At 42.4% G+C, this 20544-nt stretch overlaps 1 protein-coding gene across 4 annotated transcripts in view; it reads right to left on the minus strand.

Annotated features, from left to right (window-relative positions):
• hoxb3a (homeobox B3a) overlaps positions 1 to 17388 on the minus strand; it is a 44605-nt gene extending 27217 nt beyond the window's left edge. For 2 of the 4 annotated variants that reach the window (XR_013801863.1, XM_079645885.1), the window contains exons 1-3: positions 13495 to 14344; positions 9840 to 10531; positions 4394 to 5244 (exon numbers count right to left, since the gene is read on the minus strand). Coding sequence is in view for 3 of the 4 variants with exons in the window: in XM_079645885.1 (XP_079502011.1) it covers positions 4397 to 5244; positions 9840 to 10416 (1425 nt within the window). In the remaining variant the exon portion in view is untranslated. Of the gene's footprint in view, positions 1 to 1429; positions 5245 to 9839; positions 10532 to 13494; positions 14345 to 17321 lie in introns of those variants that run through there. The other 2 variants (XM_079645884.1, XM_079645883.1) reach the window with 2 other exon arrangements.
• Between the last annotated feature and the right edge of the window lie 3156 nt (positions 17389 to 20544).

Raw genomic sequence — 20544 nt, forward strand, 5'->3', positions numbered from 1 at the left:
CTTTAAAAGGATTAGTCTACACAGATAGCATATTAAGGCTTTATTATTTGCTATCACTGAGGCCAGATGATCTTTAGAGGGTTGATTTTCGAGTGTAGTGATTTTTTTGTATTGGTCATAAATACATAATATAAAAACATGTACCACTACAGAACCTGACTTGAGTTCTGATAGCGCTGTTCAATAATTAGCATATTTAATAATGATGTTAGCCACAAAAATAGTGGTGCAGTAATGAGTCCTTACACCCGGGAATGAGTTAGCATTTTACCACTTCGTTATGAAGTCAATGTTTTTTTTTTACGTGTTTTTGGTTACAAGGTCTGTGGTTAACACAAGATTTTAACATTTTGTTCTACAGCATAAAACACGTCGGTAATACCCCACTGCTAATAAGTGACTAAATAAGATAAACGCCATGATGCCAAACATTAGCCGCCTTTTGCTAAGCGTGGTGATGTGCGTGGTGATGTACGTGTTGTAGTTTGTTTATAGCAGGGGTGTCAAACTCAAATACACAGTGGGCCAACATTTCAAAATGGGTACTAGTCGAGGGCCAGACTGGTTCAATGTCTATTGCAAAACGTATTGAAATGAACTTATTGCACATATTAAAGCTGGAACTAACAAAGCTTAAATGATTGCCTATAAAAACAATATTAAACATTAAATAATCAGTTGCATTCCTTTCTTATGGCTCTATCTGCAGCTTCTCCTGAGTCATTTCTTATGAGTATATTTTTCCACAGGCCAACAACAGCTTCAAAAAAACGATTTCCCTCAAAGAGAAAACCAAACATGCCCTTTTGTCGTGAGAGAAAAAGTGCAGAAGGAAACATCCATGTAAACTCAGTGTGCTGCTCTGTGATGCTAGTTCAGATACTTGGTATCTCATCTGGGGGCAAGTTCATCAATGTTCGGGCTCAGGCTCTGAGATGAGGAGACCCTCAGGATGGAGTGAAGGTGTGCGTTCAATATACAGGCGGGCCAGATCTAATGGTAATTAGAAATTATCGTGAGGGCCGAAATTAAATCCACCAAGGGCCTGATTTGGCCCCCGGGCCTTGAGTTTGACACATGTGGTTTACAGCATTATGTTAGCTTTTTATTTCAGCCGACTGCATTTAACCTTAACATATCATAACGTGGCGTTAATATGTGGTGATTTAGTATTCAGAAGTATCATAAAGGTGTCTTTGCCACAGAGCTTATTTTCTCTCCAATATCCTGAAATCAAATGGGGAAATCCCATATTTTGGTTGTGGGAGCCCTTGGGATGCTAACTTCCTGTTTGGCCAACACGTCATCAACGCATCGCTCTTATTGTGTTCCTGACAGAAACACTGCCTAACCAATCAGAAATGCCCTTTCATTTCTTTAATGATTATTTACAACCACACCTGAGAATCATAGACAAACTGACGATAGCTCTGAATAACGTAACATTTTATTAAAGAATTGCTCGACAGACAACTCTCTCAACAGTGAAAGAAAAAGGAGCTACAAAGGACAAAAAAGAAGTTGTTTTTCTCCAAAAAGACTTTTTTTCCAGCTAATAGTTTGTCTACATTTTTCCGACTAAGCTCGGATGAGTCACCAATCCCCACCGAGCCTGCTCCCTGTACAAGCCAAGACATGTATGTACAAGGGTCATTTTAGGAACATAAAAACTACCTATCTTCTTCTAAAATACAAGAACTAAAAAATGTAACTTCAGTACATCGGACAAGAAGAAACACAACATTTTTTTTCTTCCATAACAGGTAAATACTAAAAAAGTACAGTATTTTTTCTCGATATAAATACATGAAGGATAAATAATAATAATACAAAACAGAAAGTCTTTTTAAACTGGCTATAACAAATAAATATTTATATATGAATGTTCACTCGAACACACATTGACGAAAGACGCTTTGATTGGAGGGCCTTCCGTCTCCAAAATAAGATTTTATTATTATTATCTTTTACCTTTTAACCATCAAAATGTCAACTCTAAGTGCAACAATGATGCCCAGATGTGGAAAGCATGTGTGTAGATCTGCACTTTAAAACCATACAGAGGGTTTATTTCTAGAAGAGCAGAGAGTGAAATAGGGGTCCAACACACACACTTTTCATGTGTGTGCGTGTGTGTGTGTGTGTGTGTGTGTGTGTGTGTGTGTGTGTGTGTGTGTGTGTGTGTGTGTGTGTGTGTGTGTGTGTGTGTTCTCCCCCACTGTCCTCACTGACAAATAAACCCAGTTGTTTTAAATATGTGTGAAATACATCAGCTCAGATTCCTGGGACATGCATTTCTGTTCAAATATATACCCTGTATCCACGTTAAAAGTCAAGATATGTGAGAACAAAACAAAACAATATTATAAGGTGATAGAAAGAGAGAGATAGAGAAAGAGAGGGAGAAACAGAGGACAATGACGTAGCCAAACATAAATAAATATTGTTCTCCACTCTTATTATTTACCCTGTGTCGATGATGTGCTAAAATAAGAACATTAAAAATGTCTCTTCCTTGTCCTGTCATGTGTTTGTTCAAAGATGTCAACAGCTGGCGTGACCCCGCTGTGGGTGTGTGGCAACGAAAGGAAGCTAGCTTAGCGTTGCTGTGTGTGTGTGTGTGTGTGTGTGTGTGTGTGTGTGTGTGTGTGTGTGTGTGTGTGTGTGTGTGTGTGATTAGCTAAAGTAGCTTAGCACAGAAGTGTGTCTATGGGAGCTACTTTAGCCTTGTGTAGCTTCTTAAACCCTGTTAGATTGATGGGAGGGGTGGTGAGTGCAAGTGTGGGGATGGATGTGTGTGTGTGTGTGTGTGTGTGTGTGTGTGTGTGTGGGGGGGGCGGTCTGTGGCGGGTTGTGGGATGTGTAGCCTCCTTCAGAAGCCATGTGCTGCTGCCACAGACAGGAGAGAGTGTTAGTAGTGGATCGGAGAGAGGCGGGGACAGCAGGAGGAGAACGAGACGGAGAACATCCAGTAGTTTTTATGCTCTGTGGGACGAGGGAGACATATTTGTGCTCTCCCTCTCTCAGCTGATGGAGAGGACGGTTCTCCACATAGCTCAGCCTGGCTGACAACAACATGTGTAGCCTGGAGGGGGAGAGAGCCCGGCGCCATAAATCTAACCACCTCGTTAACTGCCCATTAAAAACTATTTCATTTAGTAGCCGGGAGTTTGTATATGTGTGTCTTAGGGGGAAGATTTCCTTATCATAATACACATTTAAAACCCCATACTCCAAGCTCTAACAGCATGCCAGCTGGGCGGCAATTTGCCCCACCCACACAGACACATCATACTTAGAGATGGTCTTTCATATCTAGTACTCAGTATATGTTTTTTTTTGATTGACTGTGCAGATGATCAGTCTAACACTGACTAAACAATGGTGCTCACCATAAATTCTGTTGTGCTCTACAGCTGCCGATATGTCTCTGCTACACTACCACAAGATGAGCTTCCTGACATGTATTGTCCCCAGGGGACGTGGGAGACAATTGACTGTAAACCTCTTCTCCCACGCCTCAAGTTTGTATCTTGTTGGTCAAGTTTGTATCTTACTGGCCGAATGCACTTATTGTAAGTCGCTTTGGATAAAAGCGTCAGCTAAATGCAATGTAATGTAATGTACAATATGCCTCACTGCCCTGGGACAGAGTGGAGTGTAAACTGCTCTAAAAAAGGGTTCATGTGAGATGCTTAAACGTGGGTACAAAATCAAGAGTTCTAATGGAAAAATCACTGATAAAGTATACTTAAATATTAGGCAGTTTTAATGTGTAAGTTAAATTATTCATGGGTAAATCTGATAATGCTCGCTTTAATTCTTGAACATACGAAAGAAAATTAGGGATACCTGTGAAAAAAATGATGAATTCTTAGTTCTGAGAAAAGTCTGAATTCTGTCTTTAATCTCAGCACTTAAAATAATAAATTAAGATGTCAAAAATGTTGTCAACGTGGCACTCATCCTCTTTCGTATGAACAATCATAATTTCCTGTCGGATAATGTAATGTTTCAGGAGCGGATAGTAAGATTGGTCCCTGTTTGAAATATAAAGTGTTTTAGCCACTACCATTGATTCCTCTAATTCTACACTGCAGTGATTTTAGTGTCTCTTTTGGAAAGTGTCTGTCCCTTGCTGCGGCTTATTACAGGCTACCTTTGTGTTTTTACAGTTAACTGCACTTTCAAAGTAGCAGTGAAATCCCTAATACTGGTCAGGCAGTGTAAACAGGGGGGGGCTCTCTGAGGCTGTAGGGCACAGGACAAACCACTGGATGGCTCCTGTCTGTCTCCTTGTGGCCCCCCTGCTGTCCCCGTGCAGCAGCAGGTCCCCACATGTTAGTTAGTCTGTTAGTCTGTCGTCTTCCTACGTTGTCGTGTTGTTGCAAACCTGCTACAGGTGAGTGAGCTTGGGTGCTTCCTGGATTCTGCCCTGAGTCGAGGTGTGGTGCGCCGACAGCTCGGTGTACGTCTGGTGGGGGGTCGGGTCGCAGGGGCCCGGGGGGCCCCCTCCACCCACATGGTGCCCGTTGGCGCCCGACATGGGCCCTGCACCATTGTAGTCCATGTTTTGGTGGTGGGGTGGCGTGGGGCCGAGGTGGTTTAGCCCGTATATGGAGGGCCCAGAGCCAGGCATGGGTTCCACATAGCTGCCCCCCCCCACGTACACTGGACTGGCCTGCATGTTGTTGGGAGTTCCGTAGCCAGCGTTACTGGCCATGCCGTGGTGAGGGTCGCCATAGTCCGGGTCTGGGGAGCCGTACTTATGCTGGGGGGGGCAGCCCTTCATGGGGACGTTGGAGTAGGCAGTGGACATGGAGTAGGACACTCCCTGGTGGGGTTTGCCGAAGGATGGCGGAGATGGGACGTCGTAGCCCGCCCCACCCCCTCCCATAGGGTGCATGGAGTTGAGGAAGCTGGCGGAGGACTGCATGGTCAGGGGGGGGGAGCCAGCAGGTGAGGGCCCTCCGGAACTGGAGCTGAGGCCCTTGGACTTCTGGTCCTTCTTGTATTTCATGCGTCGGTTCTGGAACCAGATCTTGATCTGCCGCTCGGACAGGTTCAGCAGGTTGGCCATCTCCACGCGGCGCGGCCGGCACAGGTACCGGTTGAAGTGGAACTCCTTCTCCAGCTCCACCAGCTGAGCGCTGGTGTAGGCTGTACGGGCCCGCTTAGACGAGGCTGACGACCCGCTGGTGGGACTCTTCTCCCCACTGCTGCCACTCTCTGCTCCTCCTGATACTGAGGAGAGAAGAACAAGGGTTGAACAGAGAAAGGGCAAGTCAATATAAAATGGCATAATGATATTGATAAGATACAAGCAAAAACAAAAACAAGGGAGCACCAAAGGCCTTGGAAATGAAAAAAATGGAAATGGGAGAAATGTGCAAAAGAGGAGTGGAAATGTGCAAAAAGCAGGATATAGTAAGAAACAGGTAAAGGGAAGATGAAAAGAGCCTAAAGGAAGAGAGAATAAAGCCACTCAGGCTGCATGTTGGAGGAAATTGAAAGCGTTCAGCTTCTTAATAAAGCAGAGGGGGGTCCAGGCGCTGGCTGAATTATCCCCTGATATTAGTTGTCAACACTTCATAACAGTGGCAGTTATTAAGAGACACTGGCCGAGGGCAGCTAAATTGCATCTTAGCAGAAAAGACAAACCCCCCACAGCACCAGCAGCTGCAGCTGAAGACTGTGAGCTGATCAGTCAGCAGCTGCAGTCACGCTTCTCACCACATGTATGTGATACTAGTTACCCTAGTATAAACTAACTACTAATACAGCTGGAAAATATTGAGATTTGCTCATACACTTCAACTGTTACCACTAAATACATGTACATTAGTTTTCAAAATGCCAATGTATACATTCTTTTCAGAAGGAAACAATGTTGTTATTAAGGCCATTGAGTCCATTAACATCAAAGTAATCCGCTGCTATAATGACTTGGTGTGTTAATAGGAATACAACTAGATTATATTTGGCTATCCGTCACAATCTATGGTTATCCTCAAATATTTTCATTATTTCCGCAAAGAAATTATTCAAAAGAAATTCTTGCAAGGTGCTTCAAATAATTTGGCAGCAAGTAACAAAAATTGTACACCTTACAACAGACGGGTTGTCCTGACTATTGTTAAGCCCCTTTCACACATGCCCTTTTACTCTAACAATAAGAAAAGACAGAAAAATAATGTTGGCTTAAATATTTAACAAAAGAAGTTTAGATCTTAAAAGTTTGCAAGAAGCCTGTATACAAAATGGAAAGGTTTAACTGCTGAGCTCTTGGAAGGAGCAACATTAGTACAAATAGGAACAAGCGTCACTGTTTGATCAGTCAGGTTGTGAAGAAGCTGCCTGATAAACCGGATTATCTACGCTCTGTTGCTAGTCAGTCAGGTTCACGTTATGCAACAGTCCTGCCTGAAGGGTATGGTGTTCAGTTTTTGTTGAAATCTGAGAGCTGTTGATTCAACTGCTCGGCTGTTTCGGAGGCTGCAGTTTGGTGCTCTGAGGGGTGCTTCTAATATTATCTCCAACCCCAAATATATCAATAAGGGTAGAGTAAATAAAACACCTTGAAGTATAATCACATCCTCCAACACCTTAATATAATAAGTTCCATAAAATTAATTGTAGCTATTGCATACCTAACAAACAGGCACATATAGTTTATTTGGTGTGCAGCGGTAACTGGTACACTAGATGGTTAGGGTTAGGAAAGCCTATTGGTAAAAGGGTAAGAAGCACATAGAAAGAACATAATGATGAACATTGGAAGTGCAGCGTATAGATAGTGGAAGAACAATATTAGGCATGTTAAGTGCATGCAAAGTAAAATTGCATGTTGAATCGTAAGTGCATTGGAAGAACAAGTTAAGTGAATGCTAAGGGCATAGGAAGTGTTTGTGAAGCACAAAGGGAGCTAATATGAAGGAAAAGTGTTGGACACAGGAAGTTGTGTGATAAATAACCAGGATGGCCGAGTGGTTAAAGCGCCAGACTTAAGATCCAATGGGGATATGCCCTCGTGGGTTCAAACCCCACTCCTGGTAAATATTCAAAACATTAAAGGGTCCTCCATTCATAAACAGATCCCAAATTGAGATCAATGAATTATATCTCATCTTCTCACAGTATTGTTGTGCAAAGGGAGCGAATACGAAGCACGTATTAAGAGCATAAGCGGCTCAAAGGCAGAATCAAGGTTGTGATCATGTTGCTTTTAATCATACGGAGCCAGATTAAATTAAATAACTACTTCTCAACCCTTGTACTTTTCTCTAGAGTTCCGTGGTTCATTGTTTATTAATGTGTTTCAGCGGCATTTACCGACCGCTGCAGTGCTGCTCGCTGTTTGGCATCACAACGCTGTTATGAAAGTTTCTCTGGTATAAAATGGATGATGTTAGCATAGCAACCGAAGCTAAATTGACTACTTGACTACTTGTTGCTATCCTATTGCGGCATAAGCCGTTTTCTACAGGCACATTTTACCGGCGTATTTTTCATTATGATTCTACTTGTGATAGTCGGACACGACAACCTGTGCAGCCCATGTATTGATTCCATCTGATAGCTGCTATAATACAAAACAAAACGTCTGCCTGCTCTCCACAATGATCAATAACAGCAAACGGATGGTCAAAGTAAGGTACAAATAAACAGAATCACATGAAGCCTGGTTAGTGTTGCCTGACTTTATAAATTGTGGTTTTTTTTAATAAGCGTTTTCGTCACTTTGCTCAGCGTTACTGCTTGTTACAACTTTCATTTGCCGTACTCGCCATAAACTGTTAGCTCAGGTTGATCCCGCCCCTGACCCGACGTAAGCGTGACGTATGCGGTTCTTGCTTGTAGACCGAAAAAATTTTGGTGCTTGGTAAGCACCGGTTTTCGGTGCTTAGAACCGGCTCTGCCGCGGTGTGAACAGGAAAAACCGGTGTTTATCAGGCTCTAGTTGCGAAAAGGCCCTGGAACCATGTTGGTGTGAAAGGGGCATCACAGAACGGGGACATTCTCAAAAGGATTGTATCAAATTCTCGTTAATAAACAGACTAATCTCTTTCCAACTCTCCTCCCAGTCATCTGAAAGCTTTCTTAATACTTATATTCATTATGGCACAACATATTCTTTTCTCATTGATAACTACCAATTCTAATAACAGATCTGTCTGCCTCAATGACTGTTTTCTTTTCCTGTTATCAGACATGATATTCAGATTCATCATGCTGTATTCTTCCCCATTGCTAATATCTTTCATTTCAAACGTGCAAACGTCATTCTTCCTCTCTCTGAAAGATCTATTCATCTGTTATCGTACATGACATTTAAATTCACTCTGTTAATATCTGTGGATTACCAAAAAGGTGCCAAAAGGAGATAGAGAGAGCAATCAGAAGGCAAGTGATAACCAGAGGGTGTAGGAGGTGATGAGGAAGGTAAGTGATGAAGGAAGATGCACTGATCAGTTGTCATTGATTGTGTCTTTATCCAGTTCTACTTTTAGGTCCTTCTACGCAAGATTTGACTAATTACTGTCGGAACACCAGATCTATATCTCCTCCAATTACTTTGTTTATCCTAGATGCAACTTTCTCAAATGTTTACGGTTTCCTTGTTGTGCTTTGCAGCGCTGGTGGTTTTAAGGGGAGATTTATGTCAAACTGTGTATGGATGAAGAGCAGTGTATCCACGTGCTGTGTGTCTGTGCTGATTCAGTTTGTCACACCCATCACAGGTTTAGTAAAGATCTCCATGCAGGCATGATGGAACCAGCCTCATTATGATGATAAGCCTCAGGGAAATCTGCACCAGGCTTTTTGTTTGCCAATAAATGGTTCTATCATGCTGCTCCCTCTAAAAAAACAAACAATTATTTGTTTTTACAAGATGAAGTGATGAAATAAAAATGATACAAAGTGCTCATTGGTTGGTATCGGTGAGATGAAGAGGTGTTGCTCGGTGTGTTTCTTGGATTGAAAACCAGGCGTCCTTGTTTCCAGCCCCTCTGCCCTACATACAGACATACAGCTCAGTGTTCATTATGGATCTCCTAGAAAACAAAGTGCTCTTTTTTGTTGGCAAATATTGGAAGAAAATATTTTGTTGGTACAATACATACATTAAAATAAACTAACCATCCTCTTCCTAAAAAATGAAATATGAATGAATATATAGTGTATATTTACTGTATTCTCTTGCTGATCACTTGTATGGTGCCATGCCTCTGACCTTTGGCCTATTTTACTGCTCAGAACATTCAGGTACTTTATTGATGTTTGAGTCATCAAAAGACTCAGTTAACTAAGTGTGTAGCAGAATTTAAATTTTAGGTTCAAGCTTTTCAGCTTCCATTTGATCATACTTTCTCAGGGAGATGAAAAAAGCTTTATAGTGAATCTAGCTCACCAGTCACTTTTGTTCACCTTAAAGCCGGATTAGATGCTGAGGATGACCTTGGATCAGAGCAGACACACTCCCCAGCTACTGATAACCAACATGACCGGTTGCCTGTGGAAACCTGTTTTGTTATAACAGTCTGAGAAACCTTTTTAAATCCTTGGGGATCTGTGGCTTGAAAGAGGATGTTGATAAGAGAGGTGAGGAAAGAGGGGTGTGGTGATTGGAAGGCGAAGGCAGGATAATAGGAAAGAGGCGCTAATGAGGAAGGAAAATGAAATAGAAGGAGGACATAAGGAACCGAGGAAGGGGGAGATGAGGAGAGAGAGTTTGGTGTAGGGGGGATTAGTATTCTGCATGTGGTTTCAGTGAGGCTATGGGGGGAAATCAAAGCAAAGACAGACAGAGAGACAGAGACAGGTGCGGTCTCACACACCGTTGCCAGAGTTGTTGCTGGGCGAACAGTTTTTCTGCTTGGTTGCCTGTCGACACTCTTTCATCCAGGGAAAGATCTGCTTGGACATGGTCGGGTTGGGGGGCAGCGAAGAGGAGGAGGAAGACGTGGAGGATGACGTGGAGGAAGAGGAATTAGACGACTTATTGGGGCCTGATTTAGTGAGCGAGGAGGCCCCGGCACTGCCCCCTGGCTGCAGAGCCCCAGTACTACTGCTGCTGGGGTTGGGGGGCAGTGGGGGGGACACCTGGGGGCCAGGGAGGTGCTCAGGTGGCAAACTGGGCCGCATGCAGCTGCCATTCAGCTCCTTGGTCTTGGCTAGCTGCTGCTGCTGATGGCCACTGTTGCTGCCCAGTGACTGTAAAGAGCAGGCAGAGCGCTGGTACGAATCCACGTCCAGATGGGGGGCTGACTGGAAGGCCGGCTGGTGGTGGGACACTGGGACCGGTGCATCGTAGCCCCCAAAGCCGTTGCCGGCTGCCGCTGCCCCCTGCACCTGGTAGGACGAGTAGCCACCGAAAAGTGCAGAGGAGTTGTCGTAGTATGTTGTCTTCTGCATTTCTGAGAGAAGTGGGGTCTTGTGCTCCGGTCCTTGTTGAGAGCCACTGCCGGAAGACCATTTGGTACCGGGGGTCACGTGACGGTGTCTCTCCAACGGTCTCCTGCAATCTGACCTGAAAGGTTAAGGAGAGGCAGAATGAAGAAATGAGAGAGATAAATCCATCTTCCGCCATGAAAGGCACCATGACATGAATAGAAACCACTGCTTTTCTTTCCTCACCCCCCCTCTACCCTCCCCCTCCCCTCTGAGCCCAGTGCACAGCCTGCAGATGCTCTGATGGAGGAGGCACACACACACACATTAACAAAGACACGTACACACACACACACACACACACACACACACACACACACACACACACACACACATGATTTAACACACACACAATAATTTATTCACAGTGATGCACACATTACATGTTATTATTATTTGTTGTATTATTTAAATGTGGTATTATCATTACTATTATTATTATTATTAATACCATTGTTATTGTTATTTCGTTTTTGTTTATGTCTTTTTTCAAATGATGCAGCTTTATTATTATTATTATTACTGCTATTATTCATATTATAATCCTAATTGTAATATTATTATAATTATTACAAACTTAGCAATTACAAGTAACATATTTGCCCATTTAATGATATTATGAATCCTGGTTAATAGTTAAGTATAAGTATACTTATACATTATTATTGTTATTATTATCTATCACTAATTATTTTTCGGTTCCATCATGTAATCCAAGAATAATGACAGTGCTTCACCTTTCAATTTAAAAATAAAAATGGAATAACACCGTGTTCACTACTTAACATAACTATAAGTAATCCATTTGTATTATTCGATCATTTAATTTCAGTGAGAATTATGTTTTTATAATAAAGCACTACCCCACCGTGTCTGTTTTTATTCAGGCTGAACGTGACATTTCGTTGTGTAATGGCGGCAGTTTATGTGGCCTGTATATATTTCCTTTGTGACTGATGTAGGTAGCCTATTTCTGTCAACCTCTGCCTTCCACACATGATTTACTGTTTTCCGTCTGCTCGGCTGTTACCTCACTCACAGAGTCTCCGGAAACACAATAACAACATACTCCTGCATCATGTTTGAGTAGAAATAACGCATATTATTGCACGTGATTTATAATAATAAAGGCTACACCAAATGCTTTATTGAGATGTAGGCTATAACGCTGTAAACGAATAAAGGATTTCTGACTGTTTAAAGGCAAAGGAAGGTTGAATCGGGGTCAATAATTCCTAGACTCTTCCAAGAATACAAAAATAAACACTTGGACTTGGGTACAAAACAGGCCAACAATGGACAGATAGGACAGCAAGACAGCCAGGAAGAAGCTTCACGAGTCAGTGATTCATTAGTGTCGAGTGCTCTATCACGGCCCCGAGAAAAAGAGGACAAGTAGAAAAAACCAGCCGTGAGCCCCGATAGGGTTCCTATCTGCCTCACCGCCGGGGTGGGCCTGTGGCCGGGTATCAGGCAGAGAGAGCACCTGGCAATCATTTGGAGAGAAGGAGGAGAAGAAGAAGAAGAAGAAGAAGAAGAAGAAGAAGAAGAAGAAGAAGAAGAAGAAGAAGAAGAAGAAGAAGATCTGCCATCTGACACTCACTGAGCCGCTGTGTGCTAGCTACAGCTAACAGGCTAATGTGTTCAGATAACACAGATATTAAGCTAGTAGCCACCAAACTACAGTGAAGTGTCCAGCTGAAGTGTGTGACAAAAATAACGTGAGACCATTACGTTGAAAAGAAATAGGCCTACGTTAAAAAAAATAACTTTAAAAGTTGTCTACTTGTAGCAAATGGCTCGTGCTATTTTTGATTTGTTTTTTTTAACAGCAGAGCACGAGGCCTAGGCTATATGAAATATTTCTTAAATAATATTTAATGTAACATTTACAAGGCCGACCCAATTAATTAACATTACAATGTAATTAATTGTAAGGTTAACATATGTTTCGTTTGCTAATCAAACAGATGCCGTTTTTGATTTATTTGAATGCGAAAAATAGATTATTTAAGGTGCAAATGTTTTCCTATTGTGATGGAATTGTGCAAACTAGCCTTTACAAATATGTTCGTTCGTTTAAAAAAATGCAGATTAGCCCACGATTCTTCTTTTTGGTGATTAGACAGTCCAGCCCTACTCTAGCTCTCAGCACGTCACACATGTCAGCCATTTATCTTTCTGGGAGACAAGCTGGAATCCTAATTATTTACTCTGAGGAATAGTCCCAAGGAGGGAGAGAGGGAGGGAGGCCGTGGCACTGAGTGTAGGAGGAATATGTTATTAAATCATATTGCTGCTTTGCCATTAAACGGGACACGTAATGTCTGTGGCTCTTGCTTGTAGCTTACAATCACCAACTTTACTAGACTCCTCCCCGAATAATCCACTTACACTGAAAGAGAAACAGCCACCCAAACAAAAACAACAGGGAGAGATGGAGAGGTCAGCCTGTGGTGTCCAGTGTCTGTGTTTTATCCTGGGATATAAAATTACAAATGGCGCCTGCCATGAGAAGCTCAAAGAGAGAATGCATTAACTTGGACAGTCCACGTATTCCTTATCCCATTAACAGACACAGAGAGAGGGAGGAGGGGGGAGAGAGAGGCCAGAAACAATAAAAGATTGGCCACATCAGAGCTATTGTTGTTACAAACAGTGAATATGAATCCAAATACAGCATCACAAAGTGTGGAATAAAATAGTATAATAATAAAAAAGGAGGGCCGTGGGAGAGAAATAGGTAGCCGATAAATACCAGGCACAAGTAGTCCATCCAAAACAGCAAATATGATGTAAATAAATAGCTCTAAATGAGGAGCAGGGGAGAAATGAGAGGCACAAAAAGAAAAAGGACAGAGTTGGAAGGCCGGTAGAAGAGGGGGGGCTGCTTGCGGCAGCTTAAAGCATTGTGAACTCTTCTTGAACCGGGATTGAAGTCATACGGGCCATAAATCACTGAGCCAGCAACTCAAAGTGCACAGCGAACTAACTCCGTGTTTCTGCTTTGTTGGCCTGCTGCCTGCCGGTGAGGCTGCTTACCTTTTCTAGCCCCGGCGGTCCCGGTCCAGTCCGGCACGGACCCAGCAACACCGCATTACAGATTAGTCCTCACGCAGGTTAATCAATAACAAATAATAAAAGACTGAATTAATAACAAATCCGCTTGCGTTCCCTTTCGTTTTCTCCTCTTCTTCTTCTCTTCTTCTCTCCGCTGCTGTCTCGACACTAGCGCGAGCACCACAACACCTCCTGGAGTTGACAGCGGCGGCGGACCAAGCTCGCGCCGGAGACCGTGTGGCATGAACGGCTGTCGGATAAGAGAGAGCGACGGTGCCCAGAAGTGAATGATGAGGGGGGGGCGAATTAAAAGACGGGTCTCGGTGTAGCTAATGGGCTACAGGCAGGCAAGCTAGCGCACGAGCTGCTCAGGCTTACCGGGAGCCTGCCTGCTGCCAGCTCGCGCCCCCGCCCCCCACCCTCCCGCCCCAGCACCAGCGCTGCCTGCACCGCTGCTGGCTGTTAACAATGGCCTCAAATGTTTCACTTTTTTAGCTCTCGCACAGCCTGTGAGCAGCTGCCCCGCCACAACATGTCAACCCATTGCATGTTTGGGTTGTACGCGAGCTATTATTTTCCGTCTTCCCGCCTAAGCGTCTTCTTCTCTGTCTTCGGTGTGTAACCTGCTCTCTCCTCGGTCTCTGGAAGCCGTTATTCCACACCACACTGGCAGTCTGCAGCCGGCCTAGGAGTAGGCTAATGGTGGTGCTAGTTTCCCAGTAGGTGTTCTCATCATGTTGACAATCAGCCCGGGTAACGCTCACGGGGGTAACGGAGGAAATAACGGGGCTTGACTCGCGGACGCGTTGATTCCCCCATCAAACATCTGAGCGTCACTCTCACATTATGCTAATATAGGCTACCAGGCTGCAGCCAGGCATAAAGCATGGAGCTTCTTTTCACGTGGCAACACTAATTGATAGCCTTTCAAATCCTAATTGTTCCATAACCAGTCAACAAACAGCCCACAACTGGGTCTATATCAGCCATATTTGTATTTCCAATCAGGAGCTGGCAGGACTTCTTGCTGAGGAGGTCGTGGTTTGGGTTGTTTAAACTCAGCTATACCATGTGATTACAATTGATAGATAGGTCTATACAAAGTTCAATCTTACCAACTATGCCTCTTAACATTAAGAAAACAAAGTAGGCCAATAATAAATACACATTCTTACAAGTAGGCTAGGCTAACCTCAGAATATAATTAAGATCTTTTTTGTTGTTGTGCCAAACTAAAGTGGTTAAAGCTGACAGCTGATGCCTTTACTGTCTATTTCGATGGCATTGTGAAGGCTTGCATCAAAATATGGTAATTGATTATATTTAACGAATGGCTAACAATACATTTGACTTTCACTGGAAATGTAAATAATACTTTACTGTAATCATATTCATTTAAAGAGCCAGATACATAAGTTAAGTGAGTGCAGACATAGATGATATGTTTAGTGTTATTTAGGAGGTAGGCCAATCACTTAAGAGTCACTGTTTGTGGCAATTTGGCAAATTCATTTGATATCATGTGGAGGCATGTTTACAGGCAGTGGGAGAAGATCTTGTTTCCACTTTGCCAGGAAATTAGACTTTTTTAAATTGTATGACCATTTTATCTACAGAGCCCCTTCTGCAGCTCATTCCGTGCCACCCCCCCCCTCCCGAATATGTCAACACCTTGTCCCCCGCTGCTGCTGCATAGTCACAAAATATGGTAGGCTAAATAAACAAGAAAAGGAGGTCACAGTGAGCGAGACATACATTAAGGTACATAAACAATGTAACATTTCCATTAAAGAGTAAAACGAATATGCATGACTTAAAGTGCACTTCAAGGTCTTCATAAAGGGAAATACGATCGGAGACAGGGGCAAGGTGCAACAAGATTAGCAGAAAAATGTGACTTAAAAAGGAAGCAAAAGTGATCATAAAACCCAGAGGGAAAGAGAAAAGCCTATAAATGAAACTATAAATGTTCCCTATATTGTCATAGCACACATATCCACTCCCTCTATTTGTATTATTCAGGACAGGACGCTACCCCTGTCGTTTATGGTAAGATTTATGAGTTTTCTCGCACCCAGCAGCGACGTGTGTGTGTGTGTGTGTGTGTGTGTGTGTGTGTGTGTGTGTGTGTGTGTGTGTGTGTGTGTGTGTGTGTGTGTGTGTGTGTGTGTGTGTGTGTGTGTGTGTGTGTGTGTGTGTGTGTGTGTGTGTGTGTGTGTGTGTGTGTGTGTGTGTGTGTGTGTGTGTGTGTAAACAGCCAACTTTTAAACAGATAGCACTGCTGTGGGCTGCTGAAAGAGGATGAGCTCGGTGTAGGAGGAAGGTGGGATCCTGAAATGTGTCTGTCTGCAAGTTTCAAACCATCCTTTGTGAGGACTAAAGGATCTGCTAACTGCTGCTGAACAACACCATTACTTATTAACCAAACCACTAATCAGCTATTTTATTGTCTCTGTATTTTTTTCTCTCCTCCTACTGAGCAACAGTGTGTGAAGAGACGTGGTTAAATCAGCAGAGGATTACATGTTGACTTGCAAAATCATGCCGGAGCTTCTGCTTTATTTTCCTTGGAAGGCATGATACAAGGCTCCGTGTTTCGGATTGAGTCACGGGTATTGGGTTTCACAACTGAAACTCTCTGGAATGGAAATCCTCTTTCAATTTTGCTTTTCTCCCCCAGGACATCAGGCATTTAGGCCACGGAAGATGACACAAAGGAATTTCCTATACGGGACTTTTATTTTATTTTTTAAAAGCCTATTTTACGCACTGTGCGGAAAGGTGTTGCTTTAATGGTTAAAGCATGTTGTTTTTTAAACAAACAAAAAAAGTGCGTTCTCAGGCTTACCTTGAACTCCTGGGTCCTATATATTTTTTTTTTATTTAGCCTTACCATTGTGTCAATAGGATTGTCTATATTTCAATTGTGTTTTTTTCCTTCATTTATTATTATGTTATAACTTTTTACTTTCATTCATGTTTATTGATCTATCTACAAAAACAACAGAAGACACGAGTCAAATGTGTTGTGGGGATATTGGGCTAGATATAAATAAAATTCGATTTGATTTAGGCTACAATATTTCATACTATTGATGGTTGAATCAGTATTTGTGAGGTTTGTGTGCTCTGAAAGAAAATCACTTTTCTTTGACTGTGACCTGTTAAACTGTTCTTAGGTTGATAATACCGGTATAGTGGTGGGGGTCATAAGCGCTGTTTTAATAACTGTCGCATCAAATGATGAAGTCATCCTCTGGATCATATTACATTAGCACATGTCATGACATGATTTTTCATCAATCAAACACATACACATTTCCCATGCATTCATCTCCCATCTCTACAAATTCAGGCTGTGAAACAAATGATATAATCGCCTATTAATGGGACAGAACCACCAACATGTATACACTCATTATCTGCTTTAGTTTTTCTGTAATCGTTGGATTTATAATATCTTGCATCAAAATGTAAAAGTAGAATATTAACAATAATTATGACTCAAAAATTATAATATCTAGTGTTGGACAAAGGCGTAAAACATGGCACCATCATACAAAGACTGCGCGCACAAGAACTATAAGGTGCGCTCTAAAAACCCTAAAAAAAATCACCGTCCCCATTTTAAGATGTGCTGTAATTTTGTCAGATTTAATAATATGCTCTTAAATAATTCTGCATAACCAAGATTGTGATCGATATTCACATCCTCGAAAGTCTATTAACGGTCACTGCAGATTCACATGCCGTAAACATCTTCCTCATATTGTATAGCATCACCAAAAAAAAAAAAAAGTAGCACTCACCGAAAGATTTCCTCTTATTTTCTGATATTGTGATGGCAGAAAACGGCTTCCAGAAAGCTCCTAAGAACTGGGGGAAAGGGGAAGGGAGGGGGAAAAAGGTTGGATAAAAAATAGAGAGATGCAATCAGAAGGTCTCGCTAAAATCTGATACAGTGCACAGAATCTGTTGTAGTCTAATCGAACGGTCAACTGCTGACAGGTATTTCTGACCTAAATTATTCCTGGTGATTTCCCGGAATAAAAGCAATAAGAGCAGAGAGAGGAATAAGGGCTGGGTGGAGTGATCTGACATGTTATTGATTTTGCTTATCATATTACATCCTTTCATATTCACCGTGTTTCCCCTTCGTTTTAAAAACCGTGTGCATATCTGCTCTGCCTGCTGATGGAAAACAATTAGACTAGCAAGGAAAAATGTAATCCAGATCAAAGTCAGAAAGTAGGCTATAGAGGCAGAAAGAATCGAAATAATCTAAAAATTAAATGTTGTGGAATTAGGCTACTTCAGAAATAAGTAAATATAGTTTGATATTTCTAAAATATAATATAAAAGTTTAAAATATGAAACAGGCTGCTTACTTAATTATTTGTATATTAATAACTTAATGGATGAACTTTGTGGTGGAGTGGTTAACACATTAAGTGGTGCTTTAATACGCCGAGCACAAAGGGTGGAAATGATTACAATCGAACACATATTATTCGGATTATTTTGAAGTTCAAAAAGCACAATAAATATAATCCAAAGCCTAGTGTGACACCCATAAACTCTCCAATTGACTACTGAACAAATCCATAACAATCACAAATGAGCAAAACAATCCCAAATGTTGCCAAACGGCCGCACGAGCAAGCAAAAATGAGAAGCGGCCCATGAGGAGAACAGCTGTTTCCCAGCGGCTCTGCATCCATGGGGCCCATAAATAACTCCAGCCTGATTCAGAGAGAAAACCCGGACACCATGAAGAGCTCCAGCCCGGGTATATCCAGAGCACCCAGAGCGGGAGAACGCTTCCCGGGCCGGACCCACATCCATCCGTGGTGGTAAACATCCTTTAAAGGTAAATTGAATAATTGTATAATAGTATCCAAGACCGCAGGATGAAAAGGGCTGTCCGTGTTGTTGCATAGCTGCTGATAAATGTTATTAAAGTGCTGGAATAAAATCTCCTGCTTCTGTTTCTGCTCCTGACAGCTTCCCCCAAACACATAAATCAAAAGCAAGGATCCCCCGACCTCCCCGTACCAGCCTACACCACCACCACCATCAGCACCTCCACTCCTACTACTATAAAGTCACTTAATGTTTCCGCGCACGCACTCACGCACAGCTCTGGCTGCCGTCCATCTCCTTACAGCACCGACCGGGGTTTCCTTCCCTGCGTCCCCCCTTTAGCCCCGCGGGTCAGTCGGAACTTTGCGCTCCGGAGCAGGAGTGCACTAGTCTAAAGTTACCCAGAAAGTGATGCAGGGGCCGACTAGCTTAGCCAGCTAGCCCATAGGCCGAGACAAAGGGAGGAGGCCGCCTCCAGGGCCCCAGAACAGCTGATGAGCCAAGTTTTGAGTGGAAGAGGGAGAGAGGGGGATTCACATGAGATCCTGGATCAGGATCCTGAATCTAAAGAGTTGTTTTTTTCTCAGGATAGATAAAGTGAAAGTTTGAAATCATGAAGTAATGGCACATTCATATGCGGAAGCAGCAGAGGGTCTGTCCGTGAGTAATTTAACCAAATGTGTATTGGACTCGACTGGATTGGAAAACACCATTCCAAAGTATATTTAATCAAATTAAGCACGTTTTTTTTTCAAAGGAACTTGAGACTGTACCGTTTTTTGAGACGTTAAATCCTTAGTTAGATGGATTTGGATGGATTTACAATGCTACACTCTGCTGTGGTGTCATTTTAAAGTCTCACATGACCTGGACAAACGTTATCACCACTCCCTGCTCTTATCTCTGCCTCGACTGGTGGTGCTGTCACCGGCCTGCATAACACACACAGAGACACACACAGAGACACACACAGACACACACACAAACACACAGAGACACACAGAGACACACAGACACACACACACACACACACACACACACACACACACACACACACACACACACACACACACACACACACACACACACACACACACACACACACACACACACACACACACACACACACACACACACACACAAACCTTTCAGTATCATCGCTGCTATTTTACAGATGGTGTAAAAAGTATCCTGTGGTATTACAGCAACACTCGAGCACTCACTGTTATATCGACGCACTGCTCTCCAAACGTGACTTTTGACCTGAAGGAGCAATAGCTCAGCTTTTTTATGATCCACCCACTGGCCAAGTGCTGAAAAATGGCTTTTTAATGTTCTAGCTCCGATCCTTGAATCGGTATCCTTTCAATTAAGACAGGATTTAATGAAAATACATTTTACTTTCAATATGAGCCAAGGATTGGTTTTGGTGTGTGTTGGAGATGTAAAACAGCAGAATGGACAAACATGTAAACCACCGTCTCCTGAAGTGTTCTCTATCAGCTCAAACTAAAAGCATTGATGTGGTAATTATACTGAGTGCAATATTATCACCTTAAATATATGTTTGCATGTAGCTTGTTTCCATACTGATTAAAAACTGGTTGATTTCTTTTCTTTCAGACTAAAATTCTATATTTGATGTTGCAGTACACAGTGTTAGAGCTCCATTAGCTTACATTTTAAATACAGTCTATAGTCAGGAGAACAAGTTTCATGCAGCCAATACTGCATTTCTTTAGACTTATTGACATAACAAGGAGCATTCTTTGACTCAACAGAACTCCTGGAGATAGTTGTAGTAATTATATAATAACAATACAAAAAGTTAATAGTAATACCTTTAACAGATTTTCACATTTCCTGGCCTCAAACAAACTATCTGTTGGACACATCCCCCCATGTGTATCCAATTTCTGGACGTGACGTCATTTCCACTGACGTTCCTCTCAAATGATCTCGGGTTGGAATCACGTTTCGTTTTCCAGGAGCTCAATCCCCTGTTCCAGTCCCACTTCAATGCCAATAAAGCCACATAGGAAAACCTTCACATTCAGAGTGCATGTACTTGCACTGAAACAACTGAATGTTGACTTTAATTAAACGTAGCCTATTATTATTTCAAATTTCACAGGTTGGTTGAAAGCAATTGTATTACGTTTAAAAAAT

This window comes from Notothenia rossii (assembly GCF_949606895.1).
Source record: "Notothenia rossii genome assembly, chromosome: 8".
In the NCBI taxonomy this organism is placed as follows: Eukaryota; Metazoa; Chordata; class Actinopteri; order Perciformes; family Nototheniidae; genus Notothenia; species Notothenia rossii.